The sequence below is a fragment of the Rhamphochromis sp. 'chilingali' genome (genome assembly GCF_963969265.1).
Source record: "Rhamphochromis sp. 'chilingali' genome assembly, chromosome: 19".
Taxonomy (NCBI): Eukaryota; Metazoa; Chordata; class Actinopteri; order Cichliformes; family Cichlidae; genus Rhamphochromis; species Rhamphochromis sp. 'chilingali'.
In genome coordinates this window covers 34,743,233-34,763,266 of record NC_137946.1, presented here as the reverse complement: position 1 = coordinate 34,763,266, position 20,034 = coordinate 34,743,233, and the positions used below count along the sequence as shown (strand labels likewise).

The 20,034-nt window shown below is 47.3% G+C and overlaps 2 protein-coding genes across 5 annotated transcripts in view; one reads left to right on the top strand and one right to left on the bottom strand.

Annotated features, from left to right (window-relative positions):
• LOC308387243 (uncharacterized protein) overlaps positions 1 to 4,502 on the bottom strand; it is a 6,375-nt gene extending 1,873 nt beyond the window's left edge. Inside the window, exons 1-5 of the mRNA XM_080867185.1 lie at positions 4,364 to 4,502; positions 2,247 to 2,631; positions 2,060 to 2,155; positions 1,778 to 1,985; positions 1 to 301 (exon numbers count right to left, since the gene is read on the bottom strand). The exon at positions 1 to 301 is cut by the window's left edge and continues 1,873 nt beyond it. Coding sequence (XP_080723311.1) covers positions 1 to 301; positions 1,778 to 1,985; positions 2,060 to 2,155; positions 2,247 to 2,621 — 980 coding nt within the window. The 5' untranslated portion in view covers positions 2,622 to 2,631; positions 4,364 to 4,502. The remainder of the gene's footprint in view (positions 302 to 1,777; positions 1,986 to 2,059; positions 2,156 to 2,246; positions 2,632 to 4,363) is intronic.
• An 829-nt stretch (positions 4,503 to 5,331) lies between these two features.
• mat2b (methionine adenosyltransferase 2 non-catalytic beta subunit methionine) lies at positions 5,332 to 16,868 on the top strand. 4 transcript variants are annotated; one of them, XM_080867188.1, is made up of 8 exons: positions 5,334 to 5,465; positions 6,589 to 6,778; positions 7,266 to 7,460; positions 12,583 to 12,697; positions 12,884 to 13,036; positions 13,115 to 13,311; positions 13,388 to 13,501; positions 15,367 to 16,868. In XM_080867188.1, the coding sequence occupies exons 2-8, from the start codon at positions 6,644 to 6,646 to the stop codon at positions 15,538 to 15,540; spliced, it is 1,083 nt and encodes a 360-aa protein (XP_080723314.1). In that variant the 5' UTR covers positions 5,334 to 5,465; positions 6,589 to 6,643; the 3' UTR covers positions 15,541 to 16,868. The 4 variants fall into 4 exon arrangements, with proteins under 4 accessions (XP_080723317.1, XP_080723314.1, XP_080723316.1 ...); XM_080867191.1 differs by lacking the exon at positions 6,589 to 6,778 and having other exon boundaries at positions 5,332 to 5,465; XM_080867190.1 differs by lacking the exons at positions 5,334 to 5,465; positions 6,589 to 6,778 and adding an exon at positions 5,494 to 5,826.
• The last annotated feature ends 3,166 nt before the right edge of the window (positions 16,869 to 20,034 follow it).

Sequence of the window (20,034 nt, the reverse complement as noted above, 5' to 3'; positions counted from 1 at the left end):
CAGCTTGTTGACTTGTTGTCCTGTGACGCGGCTGATGTGGTGAATGAGTGGCCGTATGAGTGTTTAACTAAACTCCTCACGTCTCTCACCACGTGAACCGGAGCTCTGACCCCGCCTCCTCCTGTCTGATGACCCAGAGGCAGGACAGGTGATACCTCCGCGTTCTTCTTCAGGTTTTTCTGTTCCACCTGCATCTTTTTCGACAGCACGTTCTTAATGAGGCAGGATGCCATCTTTGTTTTGGTTTCATCCAGAGAGAACGACTTCTGAAGACGCTGAGAGTTTCCTCCAATCAGGAGCCCTGAAACCATCAGAAACTTCATCAAACTCAGATTCTTCGTCTTTCATCATCAATAGAACAAAAACAAAGACGTGTATTAATAATAATAATACTCAGTAGTAGAGTTGCACCTCTTCGACAGACATGTTGAGGCAGCATTTGAAGCTTTGGTTTTCATGGCTTGCGGCGCACATTAACTGTTTTCTTCATGCAACCAATAGAAATGCAGAACGTCAGGGAGCGGGCATGTATACTCATGAAGACCCCGACAATGATGCAGTACAGGCAGAACACAAACTTTGAGCTGCATCCTCAGTGAAGCACGTGTCGCGTCTATTGTGAATCAGGGATCTCAATCATGCAAAAATCCTTGTAAATCATATCCTACCATCATTTAACTCAAGGCCATGACTTCATGTCTGTACTTGAAAACGAGACTGTAGTCTCAATGAGACTTTTACCTGCATAAATAAAGGACTGATGCAAAAGGAAAGCTCTCGTTAGACACAGTCAGACACTCTGGAAACACCACATTTAGTTGTAGTGTGGAAGTCGTGAAGTCTGACGGGCTGTGATCCAATATCATGCTGTGCTACCCGGTGATTGAAGTTTTATCCACTGAAAATCAGAATATTAAATTATTTTCTTAGAGGTTTTCTTCTGAGGTTAGGGTTAGGTTGGAGGACCAACGGGTTCGAGCTAAGTTCTAGTTTCTGAGATTTTCTGCAGTTTGCAGGGAACTATGTAGCAGTGTGTGAGACTGTTATTTGACACTCAGGCCTCTCTGCTATGGCAACCCACGGCACAGCAATCACACCAGCGTGGTATCAGCTTGAGTCTATTCAGATGTGTGTAATCAGTGCACAGCTCAGCAAAGAAAGCGCCCCCCTGCCCCCCCTCGTATTTCATGTGCGAACTACAACCCCAGTTCCAAAAAAGTTGGGATGGAGCAACAAAGGCTGGAAGAGTAAGGCGTACTAAACAGAGACAGTCAGAGATTTCAGAGCTTATCAGGTCAGACATGGTCGGGTACAAAGACATCTCCACTCTGCTGGAGTCTACACAGCTGAGTGTTTATTCTTTGTTCTTTTGTGTATAAAATGTGTGTTAATGAGATTTGTAAGTTGTTGCATTTCACACAGTGTCCCAACATTTCAGCATCGGGGCTGTTTTTGCTTTCTGCGTTCGCCAACCGAAGCCAGCATGCCGTTAGCTAATGACACAAATCAGCTGAGTGGGAGTGTTTACTTCCTTTCACTTCCTGATTAAATACATGCATCCCTCTGTTCAGGGATCTGATTGGTGGATACAAACTAGTTTCTCTTCATCATGGAAAGGATCCTGTGATCATCCCTCTCTGCTTTTGTCCAAACTGATAACCTGAACCAGTGAATATGATCAATAACAGTTTATTTTTTCAGTGCTCCCCAGGGTGGCGGGTGGGCGGTCCTTACTGACAGAAACAGGGAGCTTGTTGACAGGTAGACGTGCTGTTACCTTGGCCAGCCCCTGCAATCAGGCCCTTGTAGACCCCGTAGCTCTCAGCATCACTGCTAGTATTTGAGGTGGCGTGAAAGGAGGTGGGCATACTGTGTTGCCGTAGTAACAGTTCAGGCCGTGATCGAGTAGTGGGACACAGCAGCTCATTAGCTGACGTATTATTGTTAATTCCTCTGCCCTCAGCAGGAACATCCTTCAGTATCACCTGGACAGGTAGACCAACAGGTGAGCAAACAGTTAAACTGGCAGAAGACATACCTGTAGTTTATCAGTGTTTACCTGTTCAGCGCCATCCTCGCCGTCCTTCTTCTTCTTCTTCAGGTGAATCTGCCGTTTAGGCACCATCTTTAGCCCCTCCGCATCCTGACCTTTCACCTGGACGACAGGAAACAAACGCTGCTGGTAAAGATGAAACTAGGCCCCACACGTACGTTCATCTAACCAGCTGATGATGATGATCGCTCACCTGTGTCTCTATGGTGATGTCAACACACTCAAAGCCACTCTCTGGATCAGACGTTTCATCGTCTGATTGGATGAGGACAGAGGGAGAGAAGTGGAGTGAGAGATCTTCCTCCGACCAGTCGCTGACACTCCCTTCGTCTTCCTCTTCCTCATCTACCTCGGAGCGATGGGTGGAGCAGAAGTCCAGGTAATCTGGCTCGCTCTCACCTGTGCAGGTGAACTCAGAGCTCTTGTCTGCAGGAACTGGAGAACAGCGTGGAAGGATTTGTGCCTCAGCAGTTTGATGAGGCAGCACGTCGACTTCAGGGCAGCGGTGAGCGCTGAGGAAGATGCCCCGCCCTCTTTCTCTTTTTGCTGTGTCCTCGTGGCCGCTCATGATTGTGTCTCTGGAGGACGCACAAACAAACATGGAGACATTAATGAAGCAGTTTGAATGAAATGATGATTTCCCACTGAGTCCACGGTGCTCCATGATTTAATCCCACTCAGTTCTACTGATCCACGATCGCCATCCAGGGAAAACCCTCAATCTTAAATCCATGAAGCGGACCCGGCTGCTCGGGTCATTATTAAACTAAAGCCGTCCTGCCCTGTGATAGTTCCTCCAGAGCTGGGGTTCAGAGGTGATTCAGACAATCAGGCAGACGTACAGAGGCCGGCCGAACACGTGATACCTGCCGTCTGAGGAAGGCTGGGACAGGTACGCAGTGCTTCCCTTTATCAGCTCGCTGTCACACTGCGGTGATTCGATTAACAACAACAACAACAATCTTTATTTATAGAGCACATTTAAAAGCCTTGGGCATACCAAAGTGCTTTACATAAAACAATAAAAAATAAAACAGTTCACACATTAACATCAAATACATAAAGGTAACGAATTATGTTCACAGATAAAAGCCACCAATAAGAGTAAACTGCAGCACATAGGTTATAGCAAGATAAGACTGTACCACCATGATAAAAGACACCAATAATGGAAAGATAGCAGAGAATTTAATACAATAGGTCAATAGGTCACTGCAAGCAAGCCAGCATTTAACTGGGAGAAAAGGCAAGTTTAAAAAGATATGTTTTTAGCTGTGATTTAAAAGAATGAATAGAATCAGACGCCCGGATGCCAATCGGGAGATTGTTCCACAGCTCTGGTGCAACTAGAGCAAACGATCGATCACCTCTAGATTTCAGTCGAGATCTGGGCTGAACCAGCAGTAACTGTGAGGATGACCTTAAAGCCCTAGCAGGAGCATATGGGTTTAAAAGTTCCTTAAGATAGCTTGGTGCAGTGTTATTGGTAATTTTAAAAGTAAACAACAAAATTTTAAATTGAATACGATATTTGACAGGCAACCAGTGCAGATCAGCAAGGACAGGAGTAATGTGGGCAAACTTCTTGGTTTTAGTTAGAATGCGTGCTGCAGCATTCTGAACTGTCTGTAATCTATGTAAAAGGGTAGAGTGGAGACCACAGTAAAGTGAATTACAGTAATCTAGCCTTGACGTTACAAAGGCGTGGATGAGCTTTTCTAGGTCTTTATACGGGATATAGTGCCTGGCCTTAGAAATAAGGCGAAGCTGGTAAAAACTGGATCTGACAACAGCAGACACTTGTTTATCAAGTTTAAATGAGCTGTCAAATAAGACACCCAGATTCCTAACAGTGTCAGAGAAAGAACTAGTGAGAAAACCAAAGGCATCCCGAAGTTTGGCACGAAGGGCATTACTACCAAAAATCATAATTTCGGTTTTCTTATCATTAAGGATAAGAGTATGACGTATGAAGTATAACGTAAAGAGGGATCAAGAACCTTACTGAAACTGGCAGATCTGAGCAATAACTGCAGGTAAAATGGAAACGTGGCTTTAAAATGTAACCTGTGATGCTGTATGCTGATCATCATTTATCTGATTTAAACATGCAGAGAGAAGCAGAGTGAAGCTCTGCACTGATGATGCGCGCGTTTACCTGAATGATGAAGCTGAAACATCAATGATTTAAATTTTACAGCTGAAAACTGTTTTACACTTACAGCTGGAACAAGTGCCAAATATTTAGAGGAAGAAATCAGGTTCAGTCATGAATAATAACCCAATAAGTGAGTGTTAGCATGTCCTTACCTGAAATCAGCTTAGCGTTAAACTACCGACAGCACCGGGACCAGAATCAGGATCATGTCCTGCTGTCAAACATTCAAGGTCAAACTTAGTTCGGACTTCTCCGGGAGAGCCTAGTCCTGGTTCTGGTCCTGGTCCTGGCTCGGGTTAAAGCCGAAGGGTGTGTTCCTGGTCCAGGAGCAGTGTTCAGGCTCTCAGTTTAAATCCAATTAAATGAAATTTTCAAAGTTTTCAGACTCAGAAATGTGGCTGAGAGAAAGTTTTGGAGCAGCGGGTGAGTTTGATGTGAACACCAGCTCAGTGTGGGGCGACCCACAGCACCTGTGGGAGTGTTGCTGACAGGCTGCAGAGAGAGCGAGAGATAAACAGAGAGAGCGGGGCGGTGTCGGGCTGCAGGTTTCTATTTCAGGAGGTGAGTGACAGACGAGGCTGCAGCTCTGTGCACCGGCTCTGACCCGGGGGGTCACACAACAACCCACACAGCAGAGTGAACCTGTGCATGTGAAGACTGTTCTCCAAAGGCTTTTGTGCAGTTCATGAATCCTTTGATGGTGTGTTACACTGTGCAGACTCTGGTCTCCACTGTGATCCTACAGTTTAGAACAGGCTGATGAAAGCAGTGGCACTTCCCCTAATTAGAATTATTTTACTGAAATATGTTTATGCTAATCAGGTTAAAAGGACCTATATCCGTGCAGATTTTGATGATTAATGAGATTTTTACTCGTCGTTCTGTCAGTAGGAACGACGTGGCTGCAGGCCGGGGATCGGTCTGCCCCCGCCGGCCATGAAAGCAGTCAAACCTGAATCTGTTCACTTAGAAACAAACTGGTTTAATTAACAATTCAAGAGCTCTCGTCAGAGCCTGACCCCGAGTCTGATTTCGGTCACACTCCGCACCGCGTGGCGGTGGTAGAGCCACAAATCGACGTTTGTGTGAGCCGCTCACAAAGAAGAAGAAGCAGCGGAGCAGCACCGGGCTGTGACTCCGGGGAGTTTCCTGATCCTTGTGTGGGTTTCGTTGGTCCGTGGTTCGGTCCGTGCTGGTTCGGTCCGTGCTGGTCCGGTCTGTCCGATGCCCGGTTCTGGGTCCGCGTGCTCGCAGGTGAGCTCTGCCTTTGAGTCTTTCTCGCTCAGCTGTGATGCTGACGCCGTTAGAGCCGCTCCCGGGACGGTTCCGACCCGTTGGCGAGGATCAGGACTCTGACTTGGGTCACCGAAGCTAAAGAAAAGCCTGTTAGCCTGTATGCTAACCGCTAGTGGCAGCGCGACAGCTGCTTTACGGCAAACAGCTGATCAGTCCGGAAGTGACCGAGACAGAAAGTGCGCATCAGAAAATCCGCGAGGCTCCGAGTGATAGGTACCTGATCAATAACTGATCCAGTGCACATATTCAATCAGAGATGAGCTGCGCAGGCGCAGAACTAAGGATTCTGTTCAGTCCGGGGCGCGTGCAGCTTGTTCAGGTAAAGCTCACCTGTCAGCAGCTAAATGCTAACTGCTAAAGGCTCCCAGAATTCAAATACTACTTAAATACTGCAGTAAAACTTTATTTATAAAATAAACATACTGATTAAAGGAACTGATCTGGGTCTGCGCGTGCAGGGGGAGGGGTCTGCTCAGGTGTGTCACTCTGGTATACTGGCAGAGGTATGTTTATACCCGACTGTAGTACTCCCTATAGTACTGTAATACTCACTGTACTACGGTATGAAGTACTAACTGCAGTACTCTCCTAACTGTAGTGCAGTCTGTAGTACTGATGTTCCCAAACGAGGGGATAAAAGTGTAAAACTAAGTCTGTAATCACGAGTGATGTCATGAGTGATGTCACAAGTGCTGACCTGTGCCACACCCTGCAGTTAGAGTCCAGACACACAACCATGTTCTTACCAAAGATGTTCTCTTATTATTAAAATGTAACAAGTCCATCTCAGCGGTTTCATTTGGTAGCTCTTGCTTGGCGTGCTTGTTGCTGGTCTCGTGTTGGCCTCAGGTAACGTGGAAGTGTTACCGTGCCAACTGTATGTGCGTGATAACAGCTGTAGACAGTCACTGCTCCCCAGACCTCACGTGTACGACGGTCAGACGCAGGCCCATCTACCTCCTGTGTGTTCACCGTATGCAGGATGGCTAACCCTTACCCTTACATTCCACCGGATGCTAATGCTAATTCAGCCCTTGGACACTTGGTAGCGTGGTGTTCCTCTGCCCTCTTCTCTTTACAGCACGGCTCAGCCAACCTGAGCAGCAGCAGCAGGCAGGTGTGCTAAGGTGTCCAACATGTCCCCGATCAGAAGACTCAGAGCTGCTGAGGGTGACGACACACCGGCAGAAGAGCCAAACCTCTTCACCTGTTTTGAGGCTACACCACCAGTGGCGGCTACACCCCCCGACTGGCCACAGCAGCCTCACCCTGTCAGTAGGGCTGGGCGACATGAGGAAATCTAATATGACCATGTTTTGGAGCGACATCAGAGACGTGATCTGTATCGCCACACGTTCTAACGTTGGTCCACCTCTGTGTTTGTTCTACTTTGATACAGGAAGTCAGAAAGAATTTAAATGTTTGAACCATCAGCTGCACAGTTTCAGCTTGGGAGGGGGGTCAGTGACGCATTCACAGAGTGTGGGAGAGAAAAACTCTCAATTGCATGCAGACAGATTATTGTTGCCATGGTAACCCATACTCTATGGTTACGATAAAGCCACGTTAACCATCGTACGTGGAAAACCCGCGATACATCACCCCGCCCTAGTCTGTAGTACTGTCTGTATTACTGACTCTGGTACAACTTGTAGTATTGTGTGTAGTACTAAGTACAGTACTGTCTTTCTATAGTACTAACTATAGTCCTCTGTAATACTAACTGCAGTACTGATGTGTGTACTCTTATGTACTCAGGAGGAGTTGCTGGTGGGGGCGCCACGCGTCCTGGTTACCGGGGCAACAGGCCTCCTGGGGCGAGCGGTGTGCCGAGAGTTTCACAGTGCCGGATGGACCGTCACTGGGACGGGATACAGGAGAGCCAGGCTCCGCCTTCTGCGCTGTGACCTCACAGACGAGGACGCCGTCAGAGGACTGCTGCACGAATACAAGGTACTGCATCCAAGCTGTGTATTCGTACAGAGTACTTCGACAACAGTACTCCGACTCCATGTGGTTCGTTGACCTTATTAGTGACCTCACAAGAGCCTCTAGGTCAGAGTCCACCTAGGAGACTTTCCTGAGCATTAACCCCGCCCCCACAGATGGATCGAGTCACCTGTCGAATGTGACACGGTGACAGAGGGGGTCCCTCATCACCTGTGTGTTTGACCTTCACGGTCACCATGGAAACCAGCTCCACATGCGAGCTCACCAAGTATCAGAGCTCATCACTCTGAGAGCTCACCTGGTGGAGTCGGGGAGAACAAGCACCTGGCTGCTGCTGCTGGGGGGACGGCGAGGTGGGGCCACACCCCTTCTCAGGTGCTTGGGCAAACAGATACAGGAGTGGATCCATCCATGTTGTTCTGCTGGGCCGGGTCGCGGGGGCAGCAGCCTCAGCAGAGAAGCCCACACCTCCGTCCCCTCCACCACCTCCTCCGGCGTGTCCTGGGTCTGCCCCGGGCCTCCTCTGAGTGGGACATGTAGGAACTCCTCAGCCGGCTCCCCGCCAGGATGGCTGAACTCCTCACCCTGTCTCTAAGGGTGCGTTCACACCGAACGCGATAGACGCGACCGGAGCTTCAGGTTTACGTGTAAAGAGGAGCGCGATGAAGCGCGACTGGGGGTCCCGCGAAACTTCAGAAGCAGATTTGCGTCACGAAAGCGCTTTTCTGCCTGATTCGCGCAACCAAGTAGTGCGACTGATGCGTTGGAAGCGTGAGGTAAAATGTGCGCTGCAGTTTGTGTGTTGCATGTTGTGCATTCGCGCTAATCGTGTCTCCCACTCGAGTTGGAAAAATCTGAACTCCAGCGTCAAGTCGCTGTAGTGACTGATGTGTAAAGCGTCCTTTTCGCCACTGCTCTGCTCTCTTCAAACGCTCGACAGCTGCCGTCTTGCAAACATACCGTCTGGCACTACTTCCTCCCACATTTCCGCTTCACACGCGTCAAAATTGAGTATTTTAAAGTGCGACCAGTTTGCTTTGGACACGCTTCGAGGTGCGAATGTGCATGCGACCAGCTAGGGGCGTGTGGTGCTTTTTGGTCACGCCTATCCTTCTGAAGGATGATGGTGTTTCTGGTATAGCACAACTTTATCCTTCCGGCAGCTCCCGGGGAGCCCTATGGGACATTCATATAGAGATCCTCCAGCTTAAAACTGCATCACCCTCCCAGGACCTGAAGCTCGGTAAAGCACCCCACCGACATTGAAACCATCTGTTCTCTGATTGGTCACAAATGTAACAATCCAGTCAGCTGAAAGAAAAAAAACTGGGTCAGAAGTCGTACTGGTCACTTGCAACGCACACAGCCAGGAAGCTGAGCGCAGTTTCACCGTAGTTTTGTGCTTTGTATCTGTTAGAAGACCTTAACAAAAACTATTTGTAACCTCTGTAAATGTTTTTAAAAACACACAGATTCTCATCTGTAGATGCACAAGCGTAACATTTTCAGATATTTTGGTTTACAAGATTTACAAGATACAATCTCAGTTCACAGCGACTCATTTGATTTACAGAATATGTCTGAGCCCAGTTTGAGCCCATAAGGAAGCTCATTTCTGCCGCTTGTATCTGCAATCGCGTTCTTTCGGTCCCCGCCCACGCCTCATCACCATAGCTGAGGGTAGGGACGTAGATTGAGCGGTTTCACACTCTCTCTTAACCACGACGGTCCGGGATAGTGCTCGCATCACTGCAGCGGCAATCCGTCTGGCGATCTCCCCTCGCTTGTGATCAACGCCTCAACATACTTAAACCCCTCCACCTAGTAGCTCGTCCCTGACCCAGAGTGGGCGCTCAGAGTGGGCGCTCAGAGTGGGCGCTCAGAGTGGGCGCTCAGAGTGGGCGTTCAGAGTGGGTCCGTGGCCTCAGACTTGGAGGTGCTGACTCTCGTTCACACTGTGCTGTGAAACTGTGAGTTGGAGCCAGCAGAACCACATCGACTGTGAGAAGCAGAGACTTTAGTCCTGACACCGGCAGCTACACCCAGAAATCTGTCCATAAAATTATGCAGAGAATCGGTGACGGAGGACAGTGACGTGTCCTAGGGCTGTTCGATATAACCATATATATCGGATGACGATATAAAAACGTCTATTGTTTCCTATCACGCTATCGTTTGTTTCGTGGTGTCGCAAAATAAACTGTTTACAGCAATATTTTTCATGGTTCTGATGTCACTGTAGTGGCTATATTCGTTTAAGTTCTCTCTTTCTCTTATATGTAATATAACCACACTACAGATGGACAAGTGCCTGTTTTTATGCGTTGTCGTTAGCAACAACGACAGTAACAGCATCGCGTGTCCGCTTGTTTATGTTCCACATAAACCTTTCACAATAAAGCTCAAGATCCTGTTGAGACTTTTCAAAATAAACTGAATCACGTGAAAGATGCAGATTATTTACGGATGAGAAGTAAAAAAAGAGCCGCCAGGTGCTAAAAGATAAACCTTAGACTCAAACGTTAGAGCAGGCTTTTCCCCGCAGCACGCCGTGTAATAAATACTCACAAAGAAAACGGTGCCGTTACAACTGATGTCTAAAATGTATCGTTTCATACATCGTTACAACACTCGACTCCAGCTACACGACGCCCAGCAGGAAACACTTCACACAGGTCGAGCTGCCCGAGATTCACAGAATTTACAGAAACGTTACATTTTTGTGATTTATATCGTTACCGGGGCGATAGATGTCTGATATCGGGAGATGAGATTGTGGTCATATCGCACAGCCCTAACGTGTCCTTTGGTGTGTGTGGAGACGTTCACACACTGAGTTTAAAACACTCTTCACCTTACACTGGATGATTATCAGCTGGTGGAATAAACTGGAAGTACTTCTGCCTTTGGCTGCAGTAGTTTTACTGCATGTTTGACAAATGACAACATTTAGCTGGACATCCTGGTGAGGTCCAAACTCTCTCTGTGTGGTAGGATATAAACGCTCAGTGTGTCGGGGAGTCCCAGGTCCAGCTGGGATAACCACTCACATGTTCCTCTGCTTCCCTGGACACTGTGTCTGTGGGATGGTAACATCCCCAACCCTCACTCTGTGCTCTCCACGGGACTCAGCTGTACATCTGCATCTAAAGGTCAAAGTTCACTCTTTAAGGATCCCAATGTGCACATGTTGGACAGAGAAGACAGAGGAGTGAAAGAAGCATCTATCTCCACTGTGAACAACCCTCTTTGGACAGAGGGCGGGGCTTATGACACTGTCCGCCATCTGTAGTCCAGTCTGACATCCTTCCCAGACGCCTTAACGCCCACTCACATCCTGGTCATATGACCTCAGCAAGTCACATGATAGGGTGGGGCTAGGTCTCACAATGACCTACACCTTCTTCACACCTTGGCTCGCGTTATGAGTCACAGGGTCAGTAGTGGGTAAATGATCGTCCCACTGGGGGACCCTCCCCCATCTTTGCCCACATCAGCGTGGGAGCGCTGCACCCGGGGACTCCAGGGGCGGGTACTCTGAGCTGAGCACAGACAACACTCAGGACCTGTTCCCCGACCCACGGGCGCAGGGAACAGACCGTCTCGTACAGGCAGCGAGCCGAGCGGTTACCAGGATACTGATCGGGTTTATAGTTGGTCAGAGGCTGTGAGCGAGCAGGTGCAGCTGCTGAAGGACGGACACGACTCACCTGTGAGTCAGCTGACAGGGTTCAGGTTGTTTGTAATGGTATGTTCTGGTAATGGTATGTTCTGGCATCACTAGAGACGGCACGATACCACTTTCTTATGTCCGATACCGATATGAATCCGATGTGTTTTAATCAATAAAATAGTTTTTTTAATATCTTGCTGCATTTTGTATAAGTTCAAACTCAAGTTAAAAAACACTGAAGCTATTCTGTTACACCTGTGTGTAAAAAAACACACTGCACCCAAAATATGTCATAGATCAGCAAAACTGATCAATCTAATAAACTTAAACCTGCTCCATCCTCCCTATTCTGGTATTTTAAAGAGTAAGCAGCCTAACTAGTAGGGCTGCAAACTCCCAGCAAAAAACCCCCAAAAAATAGGGAACCACCCCCCACCCTCCACCTCATGATGCTTAATCGATGTAATCAACTTTAATTTGATGCAGTGTGAAAAAAATGCACAGAAATCAATTATTCTTCCACAATAATTAAATAGATTCAACATCTTTCTTCAGCAGAACTGCAGACTGCACAGATGGTACCTTCCCAAAGGAAAAAGTACTATAGCTTACTAGGGTATATTAGACTTAATAGTTACTATATACAGTAATGGACTTCTATTTATTTTACATCAAATTAAAACTTTGGGTGTCAGATAATTATTTATTAAAAGCTCGACATTTTAAATGAGAATAAGAAAGAAAAGTATGTCTTTGTGCCCCCTTTTCCCTGTTAATGCCCTATCGGCCCCCTGGCTAAACTTTGCTAGATCCGCCCCTGCACAGTTACGTCAGCTGTAGAAAAAGATCCTCGAGTAGAAAGTAATATTAAATAAATTCTAACAACAGCTGATCGAGCTTAAACGCGCTGCTGTTGTTCAGCCGCTGGTTTCCTCTTTCTGGCGCAAAGTGGGCCAAAAACAAACAAACAAACAAGACTCGCGACAGAAAAGCCGATCAGCTGATCATTGATCAGTTTCACATTGAAGCAGCAGCAGGAGAGAGAGAGAGAGAGGCAGTCGCTCCATATCGGTTGTTAAGCTTAACGCTGGAACGCTTTACAAACATTCAGAGACGAACTTACACACTTGCTTCACTTCTCTCTGGGAAAACTTCCTCGGAGATGAAATGCCGGATTGCTAGCGAGGCTACAAATACTCACAGCCGCTCTATCACGTGACCGCACTCCTCCGACGTGCTACGGTTATGAGCCGAGTTACGCCGTGTCGCAGGTTTGGTAAGGTGCTTTTTTGATGTTTAATGGATCGGATTACATTTTTTATTTCTCTCTGATATCCGATCCAGTGATTTAGGTCAGTATCGGACCGATACGTAATATCGATCGGTCCATCTCTCGTCATTACTGTAAAGCTGATGGTCACTAAATAAAGTTGTTTTGAATGTGTGTTTCAGCCTGATGTGATCGTCCACTGTGCGGCCGAGAGGCGTCCAGATGTTATGGAGAGACACACGGAAGCAGCTGTTAATCTGAACGTGCACGCCACGAGCACTCTCGCCAAGGAGGCAGGTCAGTGAGCCACCACACCATCACCAGATATTCTTTGGCCTGACACAGGTGGGGGCACGAGAAGGTTTGGGGGTGGAGCTCCTGTAGTGCGCATCAGAGCCCCGCCCCTTCACACATCACGCACCTTGATTTCAGTGCAGCTCTGTGTGAGCGCGCCTCCGTAACAGGTAACGTCTGTGTCTGCAGCCACCTGCGGGGCGCTCTTCCTCTACATCAGCACCGACTACGTGTTTGACGGCAGGAATCCTCCGTACGGTGAGGACGACAGTCCAAACCCGCTCAACGTTTATGGGCGGAGCAAACTGGAGGGGGAGAGGGAGACGCTGCGCCACTGTCCAGGTACGTCTCAGTCACCTGTCTGAGTCTTCTGTCTCTCGCCTGCCCCTCAGTCACCTGTTTGACCTGTGACCCTGCCAGGTGCGGTGGTACTGCGGGTGCCCGTTCTGTTTGGGGAGGTGGAGTCGGTGACGGAGAGCGTGGTGACGTCGTTGTACCTGAAGGTTCAGGAGGCGTCAGAGGAGAGCTGCACGCTGGATCACGTCTTGCAGAGATTCCCCACTGACGCCCGAGACGTCGCTGCCGTCTGCAGGAAGCTGTCTGAGAGAGCACGACAGGTGAGCGTCAGAGAGACAGGTGAGCATCAGGTGGACTTCGCTCTGCCCGTCTCACCGCCGTCTGCTTTTCCGTCAGGACCCGTCCATCAGAGGAATCTTTCACTTCTCTGGGAAAGAGCAGATGACTAAATATGAAATGGCGGTCGCCATCGCTCAGGCTTTCAACCTGCCGTCCGGCCACCTCATACCTGTAAGTGGTCCCACACCTGAGCCGCCTCGTACCTGTAAGTGGTCCCACACCTGAGCCGCTTCGTACCTGTAAGTGGTCCCACACCTGAGCCGCCTCATACCTGTAAGTGGTCCCACACCTGAGCCGCCTCGTACCTGTAAGTGGTCCCACACCTGAGCTGCTTCGTACCTGTAAGTGGTCCCACACCTGAGCCGCCTCATACCTGTAAGTGGTCCCACACCTGAGCCGCCTCATACCTGTAAGTGGTCCCACACCTGAGCCGCCTCGTACCTGTAAGTGGTCCCACACCTGAGCCGCCTCGTACCTGTAAGTGGTCCCACACCTGAGCCGCCTCGTACCTGTAAGTGGTCCCACACCTGAGCCGCCTCGTACCTGTAAGTGGTCCCACACCTGAGCCGCCTCGTACCTGTAAGTGGTCCCACACCTGAGCCGCCTCGTACCTGACACAGCTCAGGCTGTAAAGCAGTGACGTGTTTTTCTGTCGCTCAGTATGTTTTAGCCCAACCACAGCTCTACAGCTTGTCACCAGAGTTTAATGTTCTCGAGGTCGTAGCAGTGCAACAACCAGCTGACCACGAACAGCAGCCAGGGCTCTGATTGGTCATCTGCCTTAAATGGAGATGAAGTAAAGCCAGTTTATGTCTGTGAAGGTTCTCAGTCATCCAGGTCATCGTAGTCAAAGGAGCTTGAAAAGAAAAGCGTCTGGACTTCTTTAAGTTACTTGAAGACGTTTCACCTCTCATCCGAGAAGCTTCTTCAGTTCTAAGGTCAAATGGTGGAGAGTCCCAGATATAAACCTAGTGGGAGTTTCCCCCCACAGAGGGACAAAAGGACCCCTGATGATCCTCTAATCGCCTGAGCCAAGGTGTGAAACTGGGTGTGGGTCCCAATCAGCCAGAGTTTCGGGTGTGTTCATTGTGAAACCTGGCCCCACCTTATCATGCGAGTTCCTGAGATCAGATGGCCCAGGATGTGAGTGGGCGTTAAGGTTAAACTGGTTAAAGCCAGTTTAACCCGCCTGCCTGCGCAAGGATGTAAAGTTATGACCTGAGGGCCTGCACACCTGAGGTGTCGATCTGTTATCTGGGTTCACCCCGACATGATGCCGATTGGCCGATTATCAATCAGCTTGGCACAGATAACGATCCCTGTGAGTGTCACCTGCTGAGTGTTTGCAGCAGAGCGACAGACAGCAGCGGCGCATCAGCACGTGAACACATCATGGTTCAGTCTGAGCTGCTGGAGCGGCAGCTGCGCTTCCTTCACGGTTTCCAGGACATCGTCCTGAAAGTGGCCAATCAGAGAAAAGTTTACTCTCTGACCTCCTGACCATTTCAGTTTATTCTCTCAGCTGTTTGTAAAGATCACATTTACAGACAGGATTCAGACATCGGCTCGGTCCACGAATCTGATCTGAGGTCAGCAGGTACAGCGCAGGTGTTCCACTGATGCTTATAGAGCAATAAAGCTGATAAAGTTTTATTGATATTATTATGGTTATTATTATTATTGTCATTACTGCTCATCGGGGAAACACAGACCCCGCCCCTTTCCCCACAGAGCTCTGAGGGGCTTCAGGAATGGCGATGCTGTTTTCTGAGGATCTGATTGGTCTATAGGTGTTGATGTCATACCTGATAATCTCTAATCTTCAGAGCAGGTTTGGCTCATAGCATAGGTTACCATGGCGATTTACCCCAGTAAGAGTGATCCACCTTTGTAGTCCAGAAAGCCAGAGTTAACCTGAGGTTAGCTGCTTCGTGGTGCGCGGCTCGTTTTGAATCTTTTCATAATCAGCAGGACTTTGCACTCATTATAAACAAACTGTATCACCTGTGGTCCCGACCCTGTCTGTGTTCTTGCAGCTGACCGAGCAGCCGGCGGCGTCGGCTCTTCGTCCAATCAACAGTCAGTTAAACTGTTGTCGTCTGGAGCTGCTGAACCTGAGCGTGGAACCGCGACCTTTCACCTCCGCCATTATCGACTGTCTGTGGCCGTTCACGCCCGACAAACGCTGGAGACAGACCGTCTTCCACTGAGACGACTGGATTAGCAGCGAGCCGGATGTACAGATTATTTAGTCTTTGTGCCCCAAGTCCTGTCTGCAAGCTCTGCACTGCTGATAGTATTACCAGGTCATAGTCCTGCACCAGATTATACTCGGACGTTACCAGATTACAGTCAGAATAATGTTCTGGGTTGAGTGTTGTTAATCCCTAATTGTTCATGTCTTGTGTCAGTGTTTGCATAGATTCACTTTATATCAGTGTGAACAAGCTGAGTGTGCTCTGTAAGATTCACACTACACTTCAGTGTGTTCTGACAACAAAATGTTACATATTATATCACCACCTCCAATCTTCACTCTAATCTGGAATTTATTGGGTTAGTCCAGACGCTGTTAGGTTAATCTGGTCTCTGTTAGTTTAATCTGGTCTCTGTTAGGTTAATCTGGTCTCTGTTAGTTTAATCTGGTCTCTGTTAGGTTAATCTGGACTCTGTTAGTTTAATCTGGTCTCTGTTAGGTTAATCTGGACTCTGTTAGTTTAACCTGGACTCCTTTAGTTTAATCTGGTCTCTGTTAGGTTAATCTGGACTCTGTTAGTTTAATCTGGACTCTGTTAGTTTAACCTGGACTCCTTTAGTTTAATCTGGTCTCTGTTAGGTTAATCTGGACTCCTTTAGTTTAACCTGGACTCTGTTAGTTTAACCTGGACTCCTTTAGTTTAATCTGGTCTCTGTTAGGTTAATCTGGACTCCTTTAGTTTAACCTGGACTCTGTTAGTTTAACCTGGACTCCTTTAGTTTAATCTGGACTCTGTTAGTTTAACCTGGACTCCTTTAGTTTAATCTGGTCTCTGTTAGGTTAATCTGGACTCTGTTAGTTTAATCTGGACTCTGTTAGTTTAACCTGGACTCCTTTAGTTTAATCTGGTCTCTGTTAGGTTAACCTGGACTCCTTTAGTTTAATCTGGTCTCTGTTAGTTTAATCTGGACTCCTTTAGTTTAACCTGGACTCCTTTAGTTTAATCTGGACTCTGTTAGTTTAATCTGGTCTCTGTTAGTTTAATCTGGACTCTGTTAGTTTAACCTGGACTCCTTTAGTTTAACCTGGTCTCTGTTAGTTTAATCTGGACTCCTTTAGTTTAACCTGGTCTCTGTTAGTTTAATCTGGACATTGTTTTTGCTGTATGTATGGAACCTGAATAAATACCGGTGATTTTTATGTTTGAAGTTCAGGTTTAATCAGGAAGTTTGAAGTCGACCCCAGATTAAATCCGACTCGGTAAATGTCCTGCTGTGACAGGACATTGTGTGTGTTTCTGCTGTAAACGACACCTCAACATTAAATACGTGAAACTGTCAAGCCTCAGTCTTTCATTGTGAAGGTTATCCTCCTCCTCCTCCTCCTCCTCTTACCTGTCAGGTCACTCACCTGTTCTTCAGCACTTGGTGAACATCTGAAACTTCCTGAGAGCATGTCTGAAAGAGGATGTTGCCATCAGGGAGCGTCGACTGCAGCATTTCAGGTACAGTAGTAAATCCACAGTGAGTATTTAAAGATGATGGGTGTGGTTTAATATATGGGGTCAAAGGTCACCGGTTACAAACAACAGTTGGCTAGAATAGAATAGAACAGCCCTTTCTTGTCACTGGACACGTAGAACAAAGTTATGGTGCTCCACAGCAGCTGTGCAGGAGTAACAATTATAGATGCATCTATACAAAACAAGGCCTCGATCAGAAGTACTGCACTCTCAGGTATAATTCTGCCTCCTGTGTGAAACAAAGCAATGAATGGTAAATGGCCTGTATCTGTATAGCGCTTTACTCGTCGCTTTACACATCCAGTCATCCACACACTGGTGATGGCAGCTACATTGTAGCCACAGCCACCCTGGGGCGCACTGACAGAGGCGAGGCTGCCGGACACCGGCGCCACCGGGCCCTCTGACCATCACCAGTAAGCAACGGGTGAAGTGTCTTGCCCAAGGACACAATGACTGTTCAAGCCAGGCTCGAACCGGCAACCTTCCGATTACAAGACGAACTCTTGAGCCACTGTGTTGCCCCGAAGTTATAACTTTGCTGCTTCTGCTGGCTGAAGTTAATAACTTAGCAGGTGTTGATTTGTGTGACGATGTATGTTTGACTGTAGTGGGAAGGTTGTGTCATGAGTCGCTGTGTGGCAGGCAGGAGTTGGACCCAAAATGCAGGCACTCAGGTAGTGATGGCCCGCTTGAAGCTGACGCTCCGGAGCGTGTGTCGAAAAAAACAACACACTGGTTCAGAAGCACTGTGTCGAGGCTTGCTTCGTTTGGCAAAAGTCACGTGACCAGTGACGTCCGAAGCTTCATTACGCACGTAACTGCTTCGGTACCTGATTCAAACAGATATAAGGAAGTGAATCATCCACGGGATTCGTGGAGTGTGTTGATGGTGACAGAGAGCGAAGAGGTGATCATTCCACTGACAGATATGGAGCCAGCGAGGAAGAGAGGACGTTCTGGCGTGTGGGAATATTTTGAGTTGATTTTGCTCAATTCATTTTATCTGCCGAAGTGAAAAACCTGAAATGTCCAAAATCATGTTTTCATAATGTAAATATCATTACAGCATATGACTTTAGGAACACTTCCATGTGAATTAAAGCTAATGAAGACTACAACAATGTATTTGACACTATACGTACATTACATTGCTACAGTTTAGAAAATCATTTTGTTTATTGTTTTTAGGTGATAGTCTGCAGGACCCAGGAATACCTGCATATCTACCAGCTTGCAGTGTGGTTCCTGCACTCCACAGCCTCTTCTGTTCCATGCAAGTGGATTTTCTCCAGAGCAGGAGAAACTATTTCTAAGAAAAGAAACAGACTCAGCCAGCGCACAGTAACACTAATCCTCTTTTTAACTGTAAATAACAAAAAGGCTACCTTACATAGATCATGTTCTTACTTTGCAAGTTCTTGATTAGGGGTGGGTTTTGATTATCGCCTTTCTGATTACAATCCATGCTAAATTGAATAAAGTGATATTGATTCATTACAATCCCGTGTCGATTTGTAAATTAACGTTATTATGCCTGAAACGCCAGCATCTCAGGTTAAACCTCACAACATGTCGTCAAACACCATGCAGCTAAAACAGTAACTGGGAGCAGGTTTACGGATTCTGCATACAAACGTGAACACAGAGCGCGGACCCGACGCGTCAGAGTCAGATTTTGGTGTGTCGTCGGGTCCGCGCTGTGTTTGCCTCTTTTTTTTTCGCTGGCTTCTGCAGCTGCAGGTTTCATAACTCTCTGTTTACATCTCTAATTAAGTCTCACGTGTGTCAGCTTTCTTTTAATAGATACGAAATTATGGATATATACTGTTAAATGACCAGAATTGTAATATTTCCGACTGAGGCAAAACTTTCCAGATTCCAATCAAATTGAATCGGATCCTGTATCGAATCAAAATGATTCTACAAATCAGTGATGATGCAGCCGTACTCAGCCCCCTAAGCATTTTCCCTTTCCAGTTCACAATCAATCCCACCCCTAGGTCAAAAATATGTATAGGACAATTGGCCTTATCTAATATTTTGTATGAACCTGTCCAGCTGTCCAGTGATTAAATGACAAGTAGATGGAGGCAGGACAGCAGGGGCATACTCCATAATGTGCTGTGCGTTATCATATGTATATTGTATATATTGCTCACTTATTGTATTTACCAACATAAAGGAGTTATGAGCAAAGAAAGGCCACCATAGTGCATGTTTAAATAGGGAAAGTTTATTGATCAAAATGTATTACGCAAATACGCATTACATTTTTTTCAGCCCCCCAATCGAGAAAACAAAACCAATTACATGTTCAAAGCAACGGAACGGTGGCCCAATATCAGAGAGAACTCCACTCTTGAGTGAGCAGTGATGATTGAGCAGTCCGTTTTATTTTGCAGATTCAAGCTGCTCTTCAAAATATTCGCCACCAGATGTCACCAGAGAGGACTGTGTTGAAAAGCTTCGAGTAATGAACCGTTTTTCAATACAAGCTTCAGTGCTTCGGAAAGCTTCATTTGGCCATCACTACACTCAGGCATGAGGTTTAAACACAAAAAAACTCAGCTTTATTTGCTGGCAGGGGAAAGTCATAAAACAGCAAACTAAACTGGGAACTCATAAACAAAACTCACAGTGAGACACAGAGCGATCCACACAGCATGAGGGACGACGCGACACTGACTCAGAGAAACACAGGGTTTAAATACGCTGGGAAGTAACAAGGGGAATGAGACACAGAAGGAGGGCACAGCTGGGAGAAATCAGGACTGACGAGACAAGGAAGCGTAACCTGAACACACTGAGATAAGACAGAGACCTTCAAAGTAAAACAGGAAACACATAACACAGACTGAACAAAGACACAGACTCACATTCAGGCACTACAACAGAGGGAACAGAGGTGGGACCAGGGCAGACACTGACACTGACTGGACACGGGGATATAGCAGACAGGGGAGACAGCAACTAAGGATTACA